This window comes from Leptidea sinapis, chromosome 2, assembly GCF_905404315.1.
Source record: "Leptidea sinapis chromosome 2, ilLepSina1.1, whole genome shotgun sequence".
Classification (NCBI taxonomy): domain Eukaryota; kingdom Metazoa; phylum Arthropoda; class Insecta; order Lepidoptera; family Pieridae; genus Leptidea; species Leptidea sinapis.
Window position 1 is genome coordinate 20,687,116 of NC_066266.1, and position 21,784 is coordinate 20,708,899.

Sequence of the window (21,784 nt, forward strand, 5' to 3'; positions counted from 1 at the left end):
TTGAATCTCTGCCAAACATTACCAACCTAAATTATCAAATAATGAGACCTTAGATTAAAGATTGGTCTCCGCTGCGCTCCAACTGGATACCGCACTACCTGAGAACAATAGCTTTTTATTACGGCAACTATTAGATACTTGTGTGCGTGGCATCTTGTAACATTCGCTTCGTGTTATTTTACATTGAAATTAATAAAATACAAAATACTTACTGATGATATCATCCCAGTCTCTTTCTTTTTTTTGTAGTATTATTTTTACAAAGTTTTACGCAACCCGGCATTTTAGTTTCAATTATTTGCAAAGTTCAACAGGACATGTGGCACGTCAACGTCACAGATTGTTTGAGACTGGCTCGAGTACGCCCACTTAAGCCCGATAAGCCTGCGGTATGTAGTTGGAGCCCGGCAAATACCTATCCTTAATCTATGAATGAGTCATTTATTAATGACTTTGTGTGACAAATATTAAACATAAAAAAATATGACATATATAATGTATAGGTCTGTCAAATGACTTTTATAAACCTCTAAATTTTGGTTACATAAAATCAAGCGAGTGGTTTCGTAGCTACAATCCTGATTCCCGATATAATATAATGAACCTGCAATGTTTTGAAATTAAGATTATTTAATATACTGGTTGGCCGAGAAGTTGACGTCCAAAGCTAAAATTTGAATTTGGCTCATTTTATTGGCCAATGTTCTGGGAAGTTTTTAAAAATAGTTAGAAGCCATAGGCTCCCCATTATTTTTTTTTTGATACCTTGAACATTTTCATGAATTTAGCTGGAGCAGTTATCTTGAACTTACGACTCAATTATAAACTAGTTCCGCATTGTCTAAACTATTCATAGTTTCTTATGTGGTTATTGCAACTGTAGTTAATAATTATCAACAATAAAATTAACTAAAAGTGTTCAAAAAAAATTTGAAATAAGTCCTAAACCACATTTAGGTGAAAAAAGCGGATAAAAGGGGAAAAATTATCTCCTAAACTACGCAAAATCGTAGAACATACATAGGGGTGATTCGGATACTCATCACCATGAGGCTTTCAAATGTTAGCTTTGGACGTCAACTTCTCGGCCACCCTGTATTTATATATCGCTTCCTTCTGACACTTCTTATTTTATTATTATAGGCAAAATATTATATAACAATAGCAATCATAATATTTAAGACTTACAATTGTTATATTAACATCAAAAATACCTCGAGGAAGTTATTTTTATTTCTACATTTCTTGAGGAACTATATGGGATCTTCGATACGACACCATTTTTTTTTAATTGCTTGTTATTTTTCGGATACAGTTGAATAGACAAATAAAATTTGTAAAACAAAATTTTATGAACGATGCGGGACTCGAAACCACGATCTCCGGCGTTCCGTGCCGGTGCTCTAACCAACTGAGTTAACCGTTCGAGTGACGCATCGTCATAAAATCTTGTATGCTTTGTTCAACTCACAGGTTGTGGCTTCATCTACAGGATCTACTTTACAGTTGATAACCTGCTCAACCCCAATATTCGCATATTAGGAAATTGACTTGAGATGTCGCTCTTGTAAATCTAAACAATTTGTTGTTTTTAAAGTGATAACCCTCACTTCTAGGATTAATACACTAATAAAATTTGACAAACAAAAAGATTTTATGACAATACGTCACTCGAACGGTTAGCTCAGTTGGTTAGAGCACTGGCACGGAACGCCGGAGGTCGTGGGTTCGAATCCCGCATCGTTCATAAAATTTTGTTTTTCAAATTTATTTGAGTATTAATCCTAGAAGAGGGTTATCACTTTAAAAACATAACAAATTGTTAACAGTTGAACATATTTCTTTTATTCAAAATTTGCGAGTAAAAATATCGAAACTAAATTCTGTCATGAAATTAAGTTTATTTAATATGTTATGATCGATTAATAATAACTACGTTTCTTATGTACACATTAAAATCTAGTAAATTGTAAAAAAAAACTTAATTAAAAGGCACATTACATTCTTACAATTACATTACATAATATGTGTAATTTTAATGTAATTTTTCAAAAACATGTTTGTCAAATTGATTATACCGTTTCGTAAAAAAATATATCGAAAATACATGATAACATTAAAAGTACACATTAAACATTATATTTAATTGTGAAGAAACTTAAATATAAAACTATTCCGTATAGGCGATCAATATAAAGTTTCTTTTAAAGTTAATTTATAAAAAATAATATAAATCATTGTAATGATGTGCTTCAGGTACTAAATGAATGTGATGACAAAACAGATTTCATTGTTTTTTTTTTAAATGTCAGTTGATATAACAATACCGAAATCTTATAACAAAAAGGAGGTACTGAAAGTTCTGGATAAGTATACTTGAATGTATTGTCAAACCAGGTTTATTTACCACAAAGTAGTTCTGGTTACTATTACTAAAATGTATTGTCAAACCAGGTTTATTTACCACAAAGTAGTTCTGGTTACTATTACTAAAATGTATTGTCAAACCAGGTTTATTTACCACAAAGTAGTTCTGGTTACTATTACTAAAATGTATTGTCAAACCAGGTTTATTTACCACAAAGTAGTTCTGGTTACTATTACTAAAATGTATTGTCAAACCAGGTTTATTTACCACAAAGTAGTTCTGGTTACTATTACTAAAATGTATTGTCAAACCAGGTTTATTTACCACAAAGTAGTTCTGGTTACTATTACTAAAATGTATTGTCAAACCAGGTTTATTTACCACAAAGTAGTTCTGGTTACTATTACTAAAATGTATTGTCAAACCAGGTTTATTTACCACAAAGTAGTTCTGGTTACTATTACTAAAATGTATTGTCAAACCAGGTTTATTTACCACAAAGTAGTTCTGGTTACTATTACTAAAATGTATTGTCAAACCAGGTTTATTTACCACAAAGTAGTTCTGGTTACTATTACTAAAATGTATTGTCAAACCAGGTTTATTTACCACAATGTAGTTCTGGTTACTATTACTAAAATGTATTGTCAAACCAGGTTTATTTACCACAAAGTAGTTCTGGTTACTATTACTAAAATGTATTGTCAAACCAGGTTTATTTACCACAAAGTAGTTCTGGTTACTATTACTAAAATGTATTGTCAAACCAGGTTTATTTACCACAAAGTAGTTCTGGTTACTATTACTAAAATGTATTGTCAAACCAGGTTTATTTACCACAAAGTAGTTCTGGTTACTATTACTAAAATGTATTGTCAAACCAGGTTTATTTACCACAAAGTAGTTCTGGTTACTATTACTAAAATGTATTGTCAAACCAGGTTTATTTACCACAAAGTAGTTCTGGTTACTATTACTAAAATGTATTGTCAAACCAGGTTTATTTACCACAAAGTAGTTCTGGTTACTATTACTAAAATGTATTGTCAAACCAGGTTTATTTACCACAAAGTATAGTTCTGGTTGGTTTTACTAAAATGTAATGTCAAACCAGGTTTCCTAAGCCCAAAGCATTGCTATGGTTATTACTATTTCTAAAATGTATTGTCAAACCAAGTTTCCTTACCACAAAGTATTGTCCTGGTTACTTATACCAAACTAAAATGTTTTGTCAAACAATGTTTATTTACCACAAGGAATTGCTCTGGTTACTATTACTAAAATGTATTGTCAAACCAAGTTTCCATACCACAAAGTATTGTTCTAGGTTATATTACTAAAATGTATTGTCAAACCAAGTTTCCATACCACAAAGTATTGTTCTAGGTTATATTACCAAAATGTATTGTCAAACCAAGTTTCCTTACCACAACGTATTGCTCTGGTCACATATACTAAAATATATTGTCAAACCAGGTTTCTTTTCGTCAGAACATTGAGACTTCATCTTACGGAATATACTAAAATTATTGATAAACAAACCGGCTGTCCCCACAAAGTACTGGACACTTCGGGTTTCTTATAAAAAAGTAATCAAAATCATTTTATTATTGTATTATTTACCACAAATGATGAGTAAAACTTATAAAATTACATTTCCACATAATATTATGATCTAGAATTACTACATAACTCAATATTACAATTAATTGTGATGTGTCTTTAGATAAACATTAAAAACCTAAATATGCTTAAGTGATTCTCAATTTAAGTCTAAAAATAACATAACCCTTTTAAAATTAAAATGCCATTAATGATCATCTTTATTTCCGCTAAGGTTCACTAAATCACTTCGACACGAGGCATCTTCAGGAGCTGTTGAGCGAGCACAGTCTCGTTCAAGCGTTTGGGGTGTATACACGAAGTGATTTTATGACAATTTAGAGGATTTTATGGTGAAGATCATCATTTTAAATAGAAATAATATATCCCCAAAATTACGACTTATTCTATATAAACTATTCGGTGTTATTAAACAAAATAATTTAAACATGGCTTAGACACATGTTTTGTTAGACAGTGACCTAACTATAACGACGCCTAAATTGGATTACATCTATTTCTATTACAAAACAGTGTTTAGCTTGTGTTTAACTAAAACGTCGTTAAACACAATATAAACTGAAGTGTAAAGACACAATTATAGAAGCGGAACGCAAATTTTGTTAGCTGTCAGATGACAGCCGCTTGTCTAAGGAGTGTCTAACAGATAGATATCTGTTAGAGACACCTTAGACAAGCTTCGACTCGTGTTTAAAGATAAACAATGTCTAAAGATTGTTGAACGCTAAACAACAGAAAGACACACATATGTAATAGAACTTTTTTAAAACAAGTGTTCAACACATGTTTAACTTTTTTGTAATAACACAAATCGTTTAAAAACTGACTCTAAAAGACTTATCAACTTAAGAGACATTAACTTCAAAGCATGACTTGTTAATGAAGAGTTGTTGATAACAATATTGATCAATCACATTGACAAACAGTAAACAACTATACTAACAATCACGCTCAAAAATTATCTGAAGGAAAACTCTGAGTACGCGTCTATTAGGCAGAGTTTTCGGTCAGTTATGTTGCGACCGCGCTTTGAATACAACGCCACGCAACGACAAAATGTGCACTAAAAATAACAGCGTATCCAAGCTTAAAAAGGATGTAGTGCGGTATTTCAGATAACTTGGCATTTTATCATTTTGCTAATGCTAATAATTACATTTAAATTGCTAAAACAAAATGTTCTTGCCTCGTGTTCGCGTCCGAGCTTCTAACGAGCGTATACAATAGACTTTGAACACTACTGCCACGAAGTAAGGTGTTAATTTGAATGAATGTTTTAATGTTATCTGTATAAGTTAATATATACGTATATACAACGCCGCTCGGACATTTTTGACGACCTTATAATAATATATATATAATTATAATAAGGGATTGGGTGCCTAGCTGTTTGTTGAACGTCAATGTGTAAACAGGACTTAATTATGTCTAACTTTTTGATTTTCCGTTGTCATTTTTTTATAACTTTAATAAGCATTCGTTAAAACTATTAATAAATGCCGCTGAATGAAGCTATTGCGAATATTTATGACAAGAACCAAACTCACATGCAACATTTGAAAGAAATAATCGAACTTTCCAATTTTAGTTGTATTATAATGTTTCTAACGGCATTTCTTGAGAAACTCTAACACTTCTGGAGGGTAGTTCTGTCTCGATGTCGATTTGATCGCCGACCGAGCATACTCCAGTGGAGTTACTGAGCTAAAATAAACAAAAAAATATTTGATACATGGGTAGTTAACATATTTCCATATATACATAGATATATACAGGCTTAGGTAGTATTTTATACGTCCAGATAGTCTCTTGCTGTTAGAAAACCGATGAAAACAGGCCAGGAATATTAGTTTAGTGTGCGTGACAAGCTACGTCTTACACTCGCGATTTGTATGACACTTCTTTAACCGTTACTTTGTGTTGGTAGACTAGTTCTTAACTCAATTTTTTTCGGCTTTTTCACAGCTGTTATAGTTATATTATCTGGATGTATAAATGATCTAAGTATACAGGCTGTAATCTTTATTATTTTTTATGAAAATAGGGGACGAGACGATCAGGACGTTCAGCTGATGGTAATTGATACGCCCTTCCCATTACAATGCAGTGCCGCTCAGGATTCTTGATAAACCCCAAAAATTCCGAACGGCACTACAACTGCGCTCGTCATCTTGAGACAGATCGTGTCGAATAATGCTTACACATTACTGGATACCACAACGGCGCCTATTTCTGCCGTGAAGCAGTAATGTATAAACATTACTGTGTTTCGGTCTGAAGGGCGCCGTAGCGAGTGAAATTACTGGGTAAATGTGACTTAACATCTTATGTCTCATGCTGATGAGCGAATTTGTAGTGCCCCTCAGAATTTTTGGGTTTTTCAATAATCCTGAGCGGCACTGCATTGTTACGGGAAGGGCTATCAATTACCATCAAATATAGTATTTTACAATGTCTGTAATATACATTAATTACTTAATATTTTAAATGTGAATGTAAGATTGTTTTCTTACGCCTTCACGCCGGAGCTACAGAACGGATTTTGATGAAATTTGGTACAGCGATAAACTAGAGCTTGGGAATGGACATAGGCTATATAGGCATTTTATCCCGGAAAAATTCATGGATCCCGCGGGATTTATGAAAAACTGAAATTCACTCCGATGAGCTATAACTATACCAATAGTAGGTTTAGTTTGCATTCTTCCTCGAAATAAGATTCATATAATATATTCAAAGAAAAAAATACTTTATTCACTGTAAAACTTTGTAAGTTATTTAGTGCAAGTCAGGATGAAGTACAAAAGTTACTATAGCATACAAATGAGTATAACAATATTCATTAACAAAATTTAGAACATTAATTCCAACTATCTTTATCATTCAAATAATCTTTCACATTATAATAGGCCTTAGATGTTAACATATTTTTTTACGATACATTTAAATATTTTAATATCATTTGGGAGTTTATTATAAAATATAACGCGATCCAATTTATAAAATTTAGCAATTTTATGGAGGCTAGTAGATGGAATTGCGGGTTTATGTTTGTTTCGAGTATTGACACTGTGTACATCACTAGTCTTTTTAAATTGGCTAGTATGTTTATCTCGTATATGTACTGGCAGGGTATATGTATTCGAAAACGGGAACTGGAATTGGACATGAGAATATGTTCAATTCCAAATATGCTTATTATGTTTAGAAACCCTAAAGTAGCTTTGTATTAAATATTTCATGAAAAGTATTATACAATAAAGTGTATAAAATATATAAATTATCGTATATTGGATGCATCAACCTTTAGAACTTGAATTCATTGTTTGTGTAAGCATGCTTCGTGAACACGATGGTCGTGATTACTGTCACAATTAGTAATAACATCAAACAAATACAATGATTTATTAACTATAACAGGTCGACCTGGCAACACAAGTACTAGTCCTTACATCATCAAGATATGACAGCTGTGAAAACGTCCAAAAATAATTGAGTATACAACTAACCTCTATTTAGAGCAATGGCCCCATAACACAAAGTGACATACAAATCGCGAGTGTAACTCGTAGCTTGTCACGCTCGCTAAACTGATATTCCTGGCCTGTTTTCATCAGCAAGAGACTATCTACACGTATAAATTATCTACGCACTAAACACAAGTCCATAATCTCTTTTTTTATGGAAAAGGAGGACAAAGTGACCCGTCACCTGGTGTTAAGTGATCACCGCCGACCACACTGGCTTGTGACACCAGAGGAATCACAGGAGCGTTGCCGGCCTTTATGGCTTACGCGCTTTTTCTGAAGGAACCCATGTCGTATCGCCCCGGAAACACCGCACAAGGAAGCTCAATCCACAGCTTTGTAGTACGATGAAGAAAGCTCTTTGAAAACCGCATTGTGGAAGACCGCCACACATTCAGATGTTGGGGATGATATCCTAACTTGTGGCGTGTCGTGCGAAGGGTGTCTCTTCACAAGTAATATCTTACCTTCTGTTGGGCGCGTGGGCAAGTTTTTTCCACATTTTGCGTTCGACGTGCTTGAAAATCACCATGACCAGTTTGAGGTCGCAGTTAGCTGAGTTCACAGCTAGATGGAGCGCTGTGTCGCCGCCACGGATATCCTATACACACATAATATATATATTACGGCCGTTCCCAATAAACAGTCTATTTTCGGTTGTGGCCTACTTGACATAAAAATCGTAAATATCGTTGACTTTTCCGTCCCAATAAACTTACCACGTACACGCTGTCTGTCGTTGGGACGACGTATAGCTTACCAGCGATAGAAGTTTGTATGGAATATGCAATTCACGCGTCCCAATATAAGGCGATAAGAATAACTTATCGGGTATATTGTGACAGCCTCAGATTATTGACAGCTATAACTGACAGTAGAAGGTAGTAATTTATCTCTATCTGTAGATAGAATATTGGAAACGGCCGTTAGTAATATTAATAATAAATCTTTAGTATTTTCTTTGAATAACGCGATTGTTACACATTTAAATAAAACACTTTTGAAATAAAACACGTCTAATTGTAACTTTGTTTTTACATTAGATTTTTGCGTAAAAGTTATATTTTTATTATATTATAAGTCAATCCGACGTTTCAAGACCATTTCAGATCTCGTTTTCAGGGGTTTAATTTTTCCAAATTTCAATAGAGAAGACAGTCCAAATTTATCTAACACCTAAGATCTAATAATCTCTAAATTAAAACCCAAAACTACAAAAAAGAAGAGGAAACTGTCAGTAAATTTTGCCAAAAACCATCTGCCGAAAGTGATATCATATCACCCCTCCCTATAACGCTCACACATCTGGGATGAATACACAAATAAAATTTGCAAACAAAATTTTATGAACGATGCGGGACGCGACCTCTCGCGTTCCTTTCGAGGGCACTTCCAACTGATCCGACCGTTCGAGTGACGTATCGTTTATAAAATCTTGTATGCTTTGTTCAACTCTCAGGACGTGGCTTCATCTACAGGATTTACTTTTTCAGTTGGAAGACATTTATTTGTGTATTAAAATATGTAGTCAGAGTAAATTCTTAGTGGGCAAGAGAATGCTTACCCCTTTCCAAAGGTCTGCATTACCATGCTCCAACAGGACATGAACGATATGACCCTGGGACGATGTCGAGGTGTGGGTGCTGCAAGCGACATGGAGTGCCGTATACCCTGGAGAAGGAAACACAACAATATAAACGAACAAACATAAACTATCAACCAACTATACAGAGCCAACGAGACAATTAAGACGGTCGCGCGGCTCGAAGGACCTACATATGATTCGGCTCGAAGGACCATATGTAGGCGCCAAGTGCCCTGTTCTTATTAAAAGGGAACTCTTGGCGTCCAATTTAAAAGAAGACTGTTATTATTTAATTTATTTCGTGAAGTACATATCTAAATGATCGGACAGCCTGGGACTAGATTGTGATTATTTTATAACGATAGAAATGACTGTACAATATTGTATATTTTTATTGAAAAGAGTGCATAAAAAGAATGCTGGGAGAGTTTCTTGCGCCGCTTCTTGTCTCTTAGAGCTCCATTTGTTTCCGAAGCGGTAGTAGTATTTAGTAGTTGTTAGAAATGACATCAAAAAGAATTCTAATGGAATTAATTTTGAGAAAATAAATGCCTTTTACAATTGGACGTAATTCCAGAAAAACGGTTCAAACCACAATCATGTCGAAATTGAGTTAAGAACACAAAACTCGTCACGTGATTCGTATTAACGCACTGAAAAAAATTGTAGGCCTGCTGTCACTCTTTAAATGATATCATGACTTAGTAGCTCAACCCACATGTACGGAATACACTAATATTTATTAAACTTTAAACACGAATTCCTTAAAATGTGATGATGTTTGTGTCTTGGAACGTTTTTCAGGAACTACGTCCAATTTACAATGGTAATATTAGGTTATGTTCACACGACACCAGTCCGTTCGTATCAAAAGTGACGGTCGCGCGGCTCTCTCCAACGCGACCGTATCGAATACAAACCGGTCTGGCCGCGTGTGTCGCTAACAAGACAAAATAAAGAATGAAAACAAATGGACCGTACCAAAGCATATTGTTACGTGTTAGGGTTCGAAGGATTTGGAGAGAAAGACCTGCTGACTCTTTTGAAGACCTTATTTACTAGCACTAGGTCCAAGCACTAAGCACTAACGATGTCCTAGGTCGTAGCCAAGTCGTAGGTTTCACTGGTACCACTAGTTTTCACTTCGTAGTCGCCTCGAAGGTAGCTCTAACTGAACTGAACTGGCTTGCCTCCCTGCGGCTATTTATATGGGCCGAGACGAGTCCCAGACCATTCCAGAAAGTTTCTTTCTAGAACGTACCTGAGTAGCGCAACGTGATCGACCGGCCTGAATGATTCTAGAAAGTTTGTGCATGTACACGGTATTCGAGACTATACTTCTACATAGTTCCACAGTAGTTCCTTTAACGCCATCTAGTATTGAGTACTGGGTTTCATGTCTTTGATCTTTGAGTGGATCTTTTACTGGTTAACGCTAGATGGCGCTAGTTACTTTGTGCTTTGTGTACGTAACAATATGTAATAGTACAAGTACAGAAAGCTCACTTCGCAGAATGAAGAAATAGGAACTCTTACGGCCATACAATAAAATGCATAAAAGGCATTTATTTTCACAAAAATGATTCATTTAGAATTATTTTTGATGTCATTTCTAATATACTAGATAATACTAACGCTTCGGAAACAAATGGCGCTCTGAGAGTGAAGAAGCGGAGCAAGAAACTCTCCCGTAATTCTGTTTTTGTGCTCCTTTTAATAAAAATATATAATATTGTACTGTCAGTGCTATTGCTATAAAACATAGGTTCTCAACGTGGGCGATAACACCCCATTGTGGGCGTTTGAGACTTTTGGGGGGGCAGTAGAAGACCCAGAGAAAATTAGGGGGCATTGAGATGGCGCAGATGGGGCGTGGGTAGATTAAAAAATATAGTCTAAAAAGACAAAAAATTACACGAAAATACTCTAGAAAAAAACATATTGTCAAAGTGGGCGGTGGGCAAAATAAGATTGAGAAACTATGCTATAAAATAATCCTAATCTAGTACCAGGCTGTGCGATCACTTAGATATTAATATGTAGAGTAGTAGGATTTACGAAACAGCTATTTTTTAATAATACATTTTTTTTTATAGATAATGCCTGAACAGTGGCCGGGCCCTTTATTATAAAAGTGTATTCATTCACCCTTAAAGCTATTATGTATCTTATGAAGGCTACTAGAATTCATTCTCACCATCAGTGTTAGCGTGGTGAATGTTAAACAACGGTACTTCGGCACAAACCAGTTCGTTCAGTACAAGTGCATATCTGTCACCTGCCCTCGCGCAAGCTATCAGTAGGTTATCACCTAAAGCGTCCACCTGGAAACGACGGAGGTTATTTAAAATTAAAAAGAAAAAGTGCTCGATGATTTTCGAACAATTATACTTAAATCATTTATACGTTTAGATTAAAAGGTCCTCAAAAATTTCCCAGCAGCGTTGTATATATACGTATACAACAACTTGTATAGATAACAATAAAACATTCATTCAAATTAACATCTTATTTCGTGGCAGTAATGTTCAAAGTCTATTGTTAACAGCCATTAGAAGATTATAGTTGGCGATGTATTTTGTGTTAGCAAAATAGTTTAAAAAAGTCAAGAAGTTAATTTAAAGGGCACTTACCTGAAATAAAACACTACATTTATTTAAAGTTAGGATATGCTGTTTTTTCGAAAGTTATTACACTTTGTTATTGCGTGGCATTGTATTCAAAGCGCGGTCTCAGCACCACTGTGCGAAAGCTCTGTGTAATAGATGCAGACTTCAGAAAATTTTTGAGCGTGATTATGAGTCTTGTTGTTTATTGAACGTCAATGGTGAAAAAATTGCACGCAAAGTTTCTCGCGGGTTTAAAGCATATATTGTCGAAAATGTGGAAGATTATATTAACAGGTGAAACAAAACACCAATACTCAATAAAACTATATAAATTAAAAATTCTCTAATCCTTTTCGCGACAGAACTTATGTACACATATTAAAATTGATTCTCAACCTGAACCTATTTTGGCGATCTTGACCAGATCTTCGGTCCATCTTGTGGGGGGCCTACCAACACTACGTCTTCCGGTACGTGGTCGCCATTCGAGGACTGTCCGTCGAGCTATGTGCCCTGCCCACTGCCACTTCAGTTTCGCAAGTCAGTAACTTTGCTTTATTAATTAAATCTGGTTAATTACTTACCTCATTAAAAATAGATAGGTCGACTTTTAATGATTTAGATTTGGCAACTCGCTGTATGCACTGCACTAGGTATCGGGTAAGAATAGGCCGTGCTGGGCACCTCATCACTGCGGATTTGAGGAGCTTCAGACCTGGAAAACAAATCAGTCTGCTGGTATAAGAGGACAAATGAACAGCCCATGTTAAGTGATCACTAACGTTAATACTCTATAGGAAACACCAGAGGATACGACACGGAATCTGTAGCCATTATGTACTCAAAGAGCCGGTCAGTTATCAGCACTATTGGAGAACTTAAACACACACCTGATTCTGGGAAAGGTTTGAACTATCAGCCAGAGAAGATATACGCCGTTTCAAGATGGAAGTGGACGGCATTTAAATTATAACATAGGACCCCGATATATCATAAGTCCACGGGGAAGTTAAACGCATAATGTCCACGAAAAGCCCATGGTATTAACTATTAAGCAGTGTACCTGGTCCTGGGATAGGTTTGAAGTATCAGCCAGAGAAGATTGTCGCCGACTCAAGAGGGAAGTAGACGGCATTTAAATTAGAAAGTAGCACCCTGATATAACATAAGTCAATGGAGAAATTATAGGGAGCCGGGAGGTGTTTTCAGCCTCCTATCCCGTTTGCCCCCTGTTCATTTCGCACAGAAGTAACTTGATACTTATTCACTGATAATCCAGAACTAATTCACCAACCTGTACCATACAGACTCAGATATAATTCTGTGACAATTGTTTGCGCGTTTTAATTTGACAAAGTAAATGGACGACGACATCTATTGGATGATTAGTGAAAGAACGTTAAATAATTCTAACACCCCCTCTACGAGAGGCAACCAGGTATCCAGGCATGAATTCTCCAGAATTATTACTCTTTAAGCAGTCCGTGGTATTGTTTTAGCCGAACAAATACATAACATTTTTATCAGATAAGTACCACGAAAACCTGGGTTTATCTGTATCTGGGTACATAGAGAGAGCCATTCATTTCATGAACCCAATTTATTTCAGGATGTATCTTTTAAAGCGTGTTTTGATTTTCGTGGAAGTACATTTCATGCAGCTCTTTGGGCATTTCGTTAATGTATTCCGGTAATAGGTAATTGACAGTTTCCTTCCCGTATTTGTTATTACTTTTTGGTTTGTAGTATTTGTGATTTATATCTGGTTTTCGTAAGCCTAAGGGTCTATTTTTTTTCGATTAACAGGATGGGATTATTAATTTCGGGTAAAATAGCAAATTTTGCTTCATACACATTAATATTCAAATTGAAATTCAAATATTTTTATTCAAAATAGGATGTGAAATCACTTATTGAAAGTCAAAAAAAAACTACCACCCATTCCAAATTGAATGCCTCAGGCCTGAGAAGAATGGGCGCAACAAACTCAGCGGGCTTTTTTTTTCATCAAAAGTATGTTGTACAATTAAAGTAACATTTACAAAGTAACATTGTACAATTAAACTTATTATTTAATAGCCTGAGGGCGGTCGCTCCATTCCCAATCTGTGGTATCATAAAGAAAGTCATTTATGTTATAGTAACCTTTACCACACAAACGTTTTTAACAATTCTTTTGAATAACGTAACACCTTTGTTTTGAACATTTTCTGGGATCTTGTTGTAAAAGCATATACATCGCCCCACAAAATACTTACTAACTCGACTAAGCCGAGTATTAGGCATCATCAGTTTATGTCTGTTCCTGGTGTTAACATTATGGTTATGACAGTTTCTGGCAAATTCACTTATGTGCCTATGAACATACATTACATTATCAAGAATATATTGAGAAGCAACAGTCAAGATGTTAATTTCTTTGAATTTTGCTCTCAATGATTCTCGAGGACCTAGGTTATAAATAGCGCGAATAGCCCTCTTCTGCAGCACAAATATTGTATTAATATCAGCAGCGTTGCCCCATAGCAATATACCATAGGACATAATACTATGGAAATAACTAAAGTATACTAGTCGCGCCGTATCTATGTCAGTTAATTGTCTAATTTTTTTAACCGCATATGCTGCAGAACTAAGTCTGTTCGCCAATCCTTCAATATGGGGGCCCCATTGTAATTTGGAATCTAGAGTTATGCCAAGAAATATAGCAGATTCCACCGGTTCTATCACCTCTCCGTTTAACAAAACATTTGCATTTACATTTTTGATAATAACATAACAATGTCAAAAGAGCTGATCATAATTTTCCTTTTTTTTATTAGACACATGTTTTGGTACAATTGTTTTTAGTTACATTAACTGCAGGTTATAAATATCTTTCAAGTTTGATTTGCAGCATCTACCATAACTACTTAATACCATGACCGATGACATAGTCCTTGAGGGCCATGTACAGAAGTCGTAATGTATCGTATGGTAATTTGAATTTGAGTATAAGCATACTCAAATTCGTTAGTTTGCTCAATATTAGTCTAAGTTTTGAGCAAACATGCGCTATATGTGGGCCCCAGGTAAATCGGCTATTATATTTGGCTTGGCACCGACTTAAAAACTATCAATAAGTAGCACATACAAATAATAGGATTTTATTAATATTAAAGGTAAAGGTATTGCATTAGAGGTGTATTAAATTAAATGTTTAGTTTTTTGATACTTTTCAGTATTTGAAGTCGGTTTTTGTAAACGTTACTTTTCAGTGTCAGTTAATAATAATATATAATCAACCTGAATGAAAACCCCTTAAAAAAGCTGTACACAAAAAACAATTATATCATCCACGTAGACATAAATTTTCATAAAAAATGGTCATAAAATGAAAACTACTGGGCCAAACTATGTAAAATTTATGGGACCAAATGGCATCTATTCCGCATCGAACTAAAGAAGAATTACGAATTGAGAACCTCCTCCTTTTTGAAGTCGGTTAAAAATTGCAACTGTAAGTAAACTCACCAAAATCTTCCACAAACATGTCCGGCCGTTTCTCGAGCACCATCTCGCAAATCCAACAAAAGAGAACCGTCTGGTAGTCGTCGGGATTGTCGTGTTTTGACAAACTTTTTATTATAAGCTGTAGTACACTGCAATAAAGGAGATTTTTGCTTAACATTGTAATAGAAAAATTTTACAGGAAGACTCTTTTTTATGGATGAGGACGACAAATGTGCGTACATAAATTTAAGTGATCGCCGCCGCATACATTCTCTTGGAACACAAGAGGAATCACAGAAGCATTGCCAACCTTTGATGGTACCCATGTCGTATCTGGCAACAAGGAACCTCTGTGCAAGAAACTTTCTTGAAAACCGCACTTTGAAGGAACGCCACACATCCAGATTGTGGGGATGAATTCGTATTTGTGGCGTATGGTGCGAAGGTGGAGTTCGGCGGCAGGAATCAGGTGAAACAGCTCTTCGGGACGCTCCCCGTGATAAATGCGGTAGAAGTCTAAGGTAAATCTAGCTGTATACTGAGTACTGGATGGCGACAATTCGAACAACTCTGAATTGCACGCAGTCAAATGGTCGAACATACTGTCCTAATTTTGTTTGAGATATTTTCAAGGTGATTAATTAAGTTAATTCTATCAATTCAATTCTATCGCCAAAAGGAAGGACTAGCAATGGGATCACCATTAAGTCCACTTAGGGCTGAAATTTGAGTCCACTTTTGAGTGTAATTACGTGGTGAGAGACCCACATATCCTGTTTTATTACTGATACGTCGACGACGTTATAATTTGCTGGACAGGCACCGAACTTCAAATCGATCTTTTTGTTAATAAAATTAACAAGATACACCCTAAAATAAAGTTTAAATTGGAATTAGAATCGAACCAATCTCAAAACTTTTTGGATTTAACATTAACAAGAGTAAATGATAATTTAGAATTCTGAATAATAAAAAAAAGTTAATTCCATGCAATTTTAACCCGCTTTTGCGGTTTTACTACATAATATAATTAACAGAATATTAAGAAAAATTACTATTAATTATCAGTATAATTATGAAAACATAATATGTTCACTAAAATCGCCATAAGTTACAATAGTTGAATGAAAACATAAAGTTCGGTCTCATTACGTCAAGTCGTCGAAGAGACCCCTTAGTCGAGAGGGCAAAGTGTTTTTTTCTCAGTGGTTCCATCGAATGCAGCGATCTATTGTTGTGAATGGATACTATTTTGAAAAGATATAATAAAACTAAAAAAATCCTAGACCCTCGTATACGCCACTATAATGCCAGTCTATCACCTAAACGATGAGGCAGCATTACTGTAGCAATTACTAATATAATTTATTGGTAATATTATCCATATTTTTCTCTGTGCCGTTTCTGTACTCCCATAACGGCAAATGCTACCGAAGAAATGGTAGTAATTCAATTAACATTAGAATAATCACAGGTAAGCTTTTATGACTATTAAACAGCATTTTGTATATCATTGAAAACAATATCCCAAGAACCACATATGTCCATGAAATACATACGTAAAAATAAAAAAAATCTCAAAGAACGATTAATAACTACATGTTTTTAGCAAAATTTGAGTCATTGTATTATCGGTTAAAAATAAACTTACCCGTACGAATGTTCGACATCGAAATTTGCTATTTTATGGCACAGGGACGTCCTATCTTCAACTGTCAACTTCTTCATACAATTCTGGAGCAGTTCTCTGCAAGATTTCTTATTCAATGCGCAGCATTCCGTTTTGGAGAACTCGTTTGATATCTCCCTTTGCATGTCTTTGTATTGTTTAAGTGTTAATGTCGCGCTATTTTTTCGTTCTCTCGGTTTATTGTTAGCGTCACTGTCACTGCCAAAGTTGTCAGTAACTGTAATTGGAAATTCGTCAATTACGTTCTCTAAGGGCTCATCTAATGGAGGTATTTCTTGGTATTTCTCGTGATCGTTGTAACTAGATGCCGTGCAGGATGGGGAGTCAACGCTAAGGTGGTAACCATAATCTGACATTGGACTAGTCATGTTTTCGGATCGAGGAGGAGTCGGGTAAATGCTGTTAAAAGATTCAATTTGTATTAGCGGCGGTTCGAAATTAATTTGACTCGGCGATTCGTCGATTTGAAATGTGGATATTTCCTGCTCGAACTGTTGGGGAATATCTGGGAATGGCATGAAGGAGTCAGGGGAACAGAACATTATTTCGTTGAGGAATTCTTCCGCTAGTTCCAAGTTTTGCTCGACGTTAGAGTCTGTGGTGTTGAAGACTTTGTTGTCCACTTCATTGATCGCATGATTAAGAACATATTCAGCTGAAGCTAAAGAGTCGTTCACAAATACTTGTCCACCGGAGAATGTGCGTGTGTTGACTTGACTGATCTGAAACATAAAACTTTGATTTACTTTTTTTATTTGCCTTCACCCAACCTATCTTAGTCTCACCAAAGTGTTACTCTGTGTGGAATTAACTCCACCAACCTTATCAAAATTGTCAATTTGTATTTAGTATTACTCCGAGAAAAAATATAACAATGTGATATGTATCCGAAAGGCCCCATTGGCTCGAAGGACCAAAAATAATAGACTGACAGATGAAAAATACCCATCTGCACCGTTTGCTCAGTTGTATCTGCAGTAACAACATTTGTATGTATATACTAAACTAATTAGTTTTTTAAATATAACAGTTAGTTTAAGTATATCAGTTTTGTTACATCTGTAAAATCCTGTTTGCATAAAAATATATAAAAAAACATAAACCATTGGAAACTATAGCATATTTCTATGGCAGCCGGAAACACAGCCACAGATTAAAGAATTACAAATTAAATTACAGAAGATTGATTTAGTAACATCTTTTAAAGAAATTGCTAGTTTTGTTGCCTGCTAATAAGTTAAATTTTATACTTTGGGTCATTTACCGACTCCCCTAAAAAGTAAAAAACCACTTACCGGTACGTTGTTCAAATCACGTGAATATGGTTGATCTGTTGACACATATTTGTGCTTATTCGTCACAGGCCCTCTTGATACATAAACAGTTCGCAATTTCTTGTTTTCATCTACCTTCAAATTACTAAAGGACTCCGCCAATTCTTTATCTGAATCAACTTCCCTAACAGAGATGCCACTATCACCAGAAGTATCCGAATTTATTCTACCATTTCTTCCTTCTATTACTTCTGTTTCGTCTTCTTTCTCATCAATGACTTTGTAAGTAAAATTTTTGAATTCTTCATCTTCATCTACTACACTCTCTACCGTTTTAATCTCCAGTTTCTGAAATTCTCCCTGCAACTGACTAACCGACTTGTCTGGTTCCAGTTTTGATATATCGGTCGGAACAGTTTGCGTCCCATCCTTTTTCTTTTTCTTGTCGTTTTTGAACAAGGCCAGAAACGGCTTTTTGAGCAGGAACTTAATTGATTTCTTTGTTGTTGTCATTTTTGGTTCTATGTCTGTCAATACGATACCCATTATTTCTCAGTTTTTCACATCTGTAACAAATAAAGGTAAAATTGAGACGGTTGAAGATAAAACATTTGTTCAAGGAGGGGAGGATGTTAGCAACTCCTACAAGGGTCGTAGTTCGTAGTTGTCCCAAGTGAAACATACAAATTGAAATACAACTAGATTACCCTAATCTCAATTCCAAATATGCTGAGTGGGTACCCATTTTGAGACAAGCCCTTTCTATTTAGCTAATTATATATATAGTTTTTTCTTGAGACATTTTTGATTGAACCAAACATAAATGAGCGGCATCACAAATGCTTTCGTCACCTTGAGACAAGATCTAACGTCTAATTAGAAAACTCAAGATATTACTTTTAATGAACGCCTCGTCAGTATTATAACGATCTTATAAGTTAACCATTAATTCTGCTTCAATCAGCCCGATACTGGATCATCTTTCAATGATCTGAAAGCTGACAAAAATAAGTAGTTTCGACTATTTTATTTTTAAAATAACTTTAGTTAGACACCTTAAATAGTAGGATTCTATCTTAGAAATACGTCTAGATAGAAGCATCGTCGTTCTGTGTACGGTGTGCAAAACAAGCATCACTAAGAAATTATTATTATTAAATCAACTACGATTTATTTTGTAAGTATTAAAGATTGATGTAAAGGTGTTGTGTTGTGACGCTGATTATTATTATTATAATTTATTTATTATTGTATTTTGTTCATAATGTAACTACATAATTAGTATTTATTGTAACTTTGAATATAGGTAATTATTGCAACTTTAAATATTACAACAAAAATTGTGTATGTATTATGTATAGTATCTTTTATATATATTTATTAGTTTACCAGGGGGAGGTACCAGGAAGTTGGCTAGATTATGTGACCACAACGGTGCCTATTTCTGACGTGAAACAGTAATGTGTAAACATTACTGTGTTTCGGTCTGAAGGGCGCCGTAGCTAGTGAAATTACTGGCCAAATGAGACTTAACATCTTATGTCTCAAGGTGACGAACAATTGTAGTGCCGCTCAGAATTTTTGGGTTTTTCGAGAATCCTGAGCGGCACTGCATTGTATTGAGTGTGGCGTATCAATGACCATCAGCTGAGCGTCCTACTCGCCTCGTCCCTAATTTTCATTAAAAAAAAGTATACACTACGATTTGCCGCTTAATATGTGTATTATGTTAGTTAAAGTATCTCAATAAGTGAATTTGTATTCTTTTTGAGATAATAAATATTCTGAAATATAATTGGACCTAGTTCCTGAAAAACGTTCCAAGCCACAAACATCACATTTTAAGGAAATCGTGTTTAAAGTTTAATAATTAATATTAGTGTGACAGTAGGGCTGCCATTTTTTGTCAGTCCGTCAATATGAATCACGTGACCAGTTTTGTGTTCTTAACTCAATTTCGACATGATTGTGGTTTGGAACGTTTTTCTAGAATTACGTCCAATTATAATGATGTAAGAATCTGGGTAAAGTAAAAAGTATTTATCTTTCTGGCAGTATTATTGTAGCAACATAATACAGAACTATTAAAAACTGAAGTTAAAACGTAAAAATGAAAACTTTAAAAACAAAGTAGTGATAGCACGACATGTACCTAACGGTAGTGAATCTGCAGACCGTACTCACGCAACATGATCGCGAGGGGGTGAAAGGGGAACGGGAGTTCGCTTCACGTTCCAGCGAGGTACGGAGATAATGCGTCCGTGTAGAATATAGGATGTTTACTATGGAAGAAAAAACCTACTATTTGACCCTTTAAACGATTACGAGGCAAAAATATCTTCATTTACACACATGAATAATTACAAAACATAATTAGATAGAATAGTGAGATAAAAAAAAACAAATTCATAGATTTGAAAGAACGACTTCTCAAGTCAATATCCTAATATGCAAATATTGGGGTTGATCAGGCTATCAACTGTAAAGTAGATCCTGAGATAACCTGAGAGTTACCAAGATTTATCAACGATACGTCACTCGAACGGTTGGCTCAGTGGTAAGAGTAGAGCAGCGCGCGCAAGTAACGCGAGAGGTCGCGGGTTGGATTCCCGCATCGTTCATAAATTTTGTTTTCAAATCTAATTTGTAGAATAGTGCATCAACTAAATACTGTTGTATTCATTATTTCTATCGTTTTTTGCGAGTTTTCTCAGCCACTGGTCCATGAACACAAGCCTCTTTAAAATCCTCAGTGCAATGAACTGAGTTTTTTTTACGTCCAAACAGACACTGTCCTCGGAATTCTAAATTGGCCTATTTGACACGTTTAGGGATATTATTATTAGCTGACACAGCAAACGTTGTATTGCCATGTAAAGTAATTAAAAAAAATCTATTATTATATATTCTGAATATTGGGAATGGCCGTTAGAGGTGTTTGTTTAATCTGTAGTGCCCCGTTAGTGTCCTAATATATCCATTAAATCTAAATCTGTGCTTACAAGAATCTACCCATATACCTTGCAATATTTCGGTAATTTGGCAAGTTACCAAATGTCTTAATATAAATAAAACAGTGACCGACAAAAATGTAAATACATTGTTCCACAGGCTCTAGCCACGAGAGAACAAATCCCACACGAAAGCTTCTTTGCAGGATGCCGAAAACATGGCAGACACAGTATCGACATTTTCAGCTTTTAAGCAAATCAATAATATTATTGAGCCCAATAATATTTGAGACGAGCAGGACGTTCAGCTGTAGGTTATTGATACGCCCTGCCCATTAAAATGCAGTGCCGCTCAGGATTCTTGAAAACCCCAAAGTTTCTAAACGGTAGTACAATCGAGCGCTCGTCACCTTGAGACATAAGATGTCAAGTCTAATTTACCCAGTAATTTCACTAGCAACGGCGCCCTTCAGACTGAAACACAGTAATGCTTACACATTACTGCCTCACGGCAGAAAAAGACCCCGTTGTGGTACCCATAATCTATTATATCATATTTTTTTTTTAACTAATTTTCAATAATATATTAATCAAACAAAAAAACACTAAACAATGCTCAATATATACACATTGAACTTTTCACTAAATCCATTCAATTTCACTTA

The 21,784-nt window shown here is 35.1% G+C and overlaps 1 protein-coding gene across 1 annotated transcript; it reads right to left on the reverse strand.

Annotated features, from left to right (window-relative positions):
* Positions 1-2,214: 2,214 nt before the first annotated feature.
* On the reverse strand, positions 2,215-18,681 carry LOC126973525 (uncharacterized). The gene is made up of 7 exons (XM_050820869.1): positions 18,358-18,681; positions 16,856-17,616; positions 12,297-12,444; positions 11,301-11,427; positions 9,083-9,189; positions 7,986-8,119; positions 2,215-5,695 (listed from the first exon to the last, which is right to left on the reverse strand). Exons 1-7 carry the CDS (start codon positions 18,679-18,681, stop codon positions 5,596-5,598), a joined length of 1,701 nt encoding a protein of 566 aa, XP_050676826.1. The 3' UTR covers positions 2,215-5,595.
* Positions 18,682-21,784: the final 3,103 nt, after the last annotated feature.

What these genes read in the sequence shown, in the direction of transcription:
- LOC126973525 (XM_050820869.1), bottom strand. Translation starts at nt 18,681, where the DNA reads ATGACAACAACAAAGAAATCAATTAAGTTCCTGCTCAAAAAGCCGTTT. An exon ending in GATGTCGAACATTCGTACGG is followed by an intron (nt 12,445 to 16,855) that starts GTAAGTTTATTT and finishes TTATACCAGCAG; the next exon opens with ACTGATTTGTTTTCCAGGTC. An exon ending in GCCCACGCGCCCAACAGAAG is followed by an intron (nt 5,696 to 7,985) that starts GTAAGATATTAC and finishes TGTTTATTTTAG; the next exon opens with CTCAGTAACTCCACTGGAGT.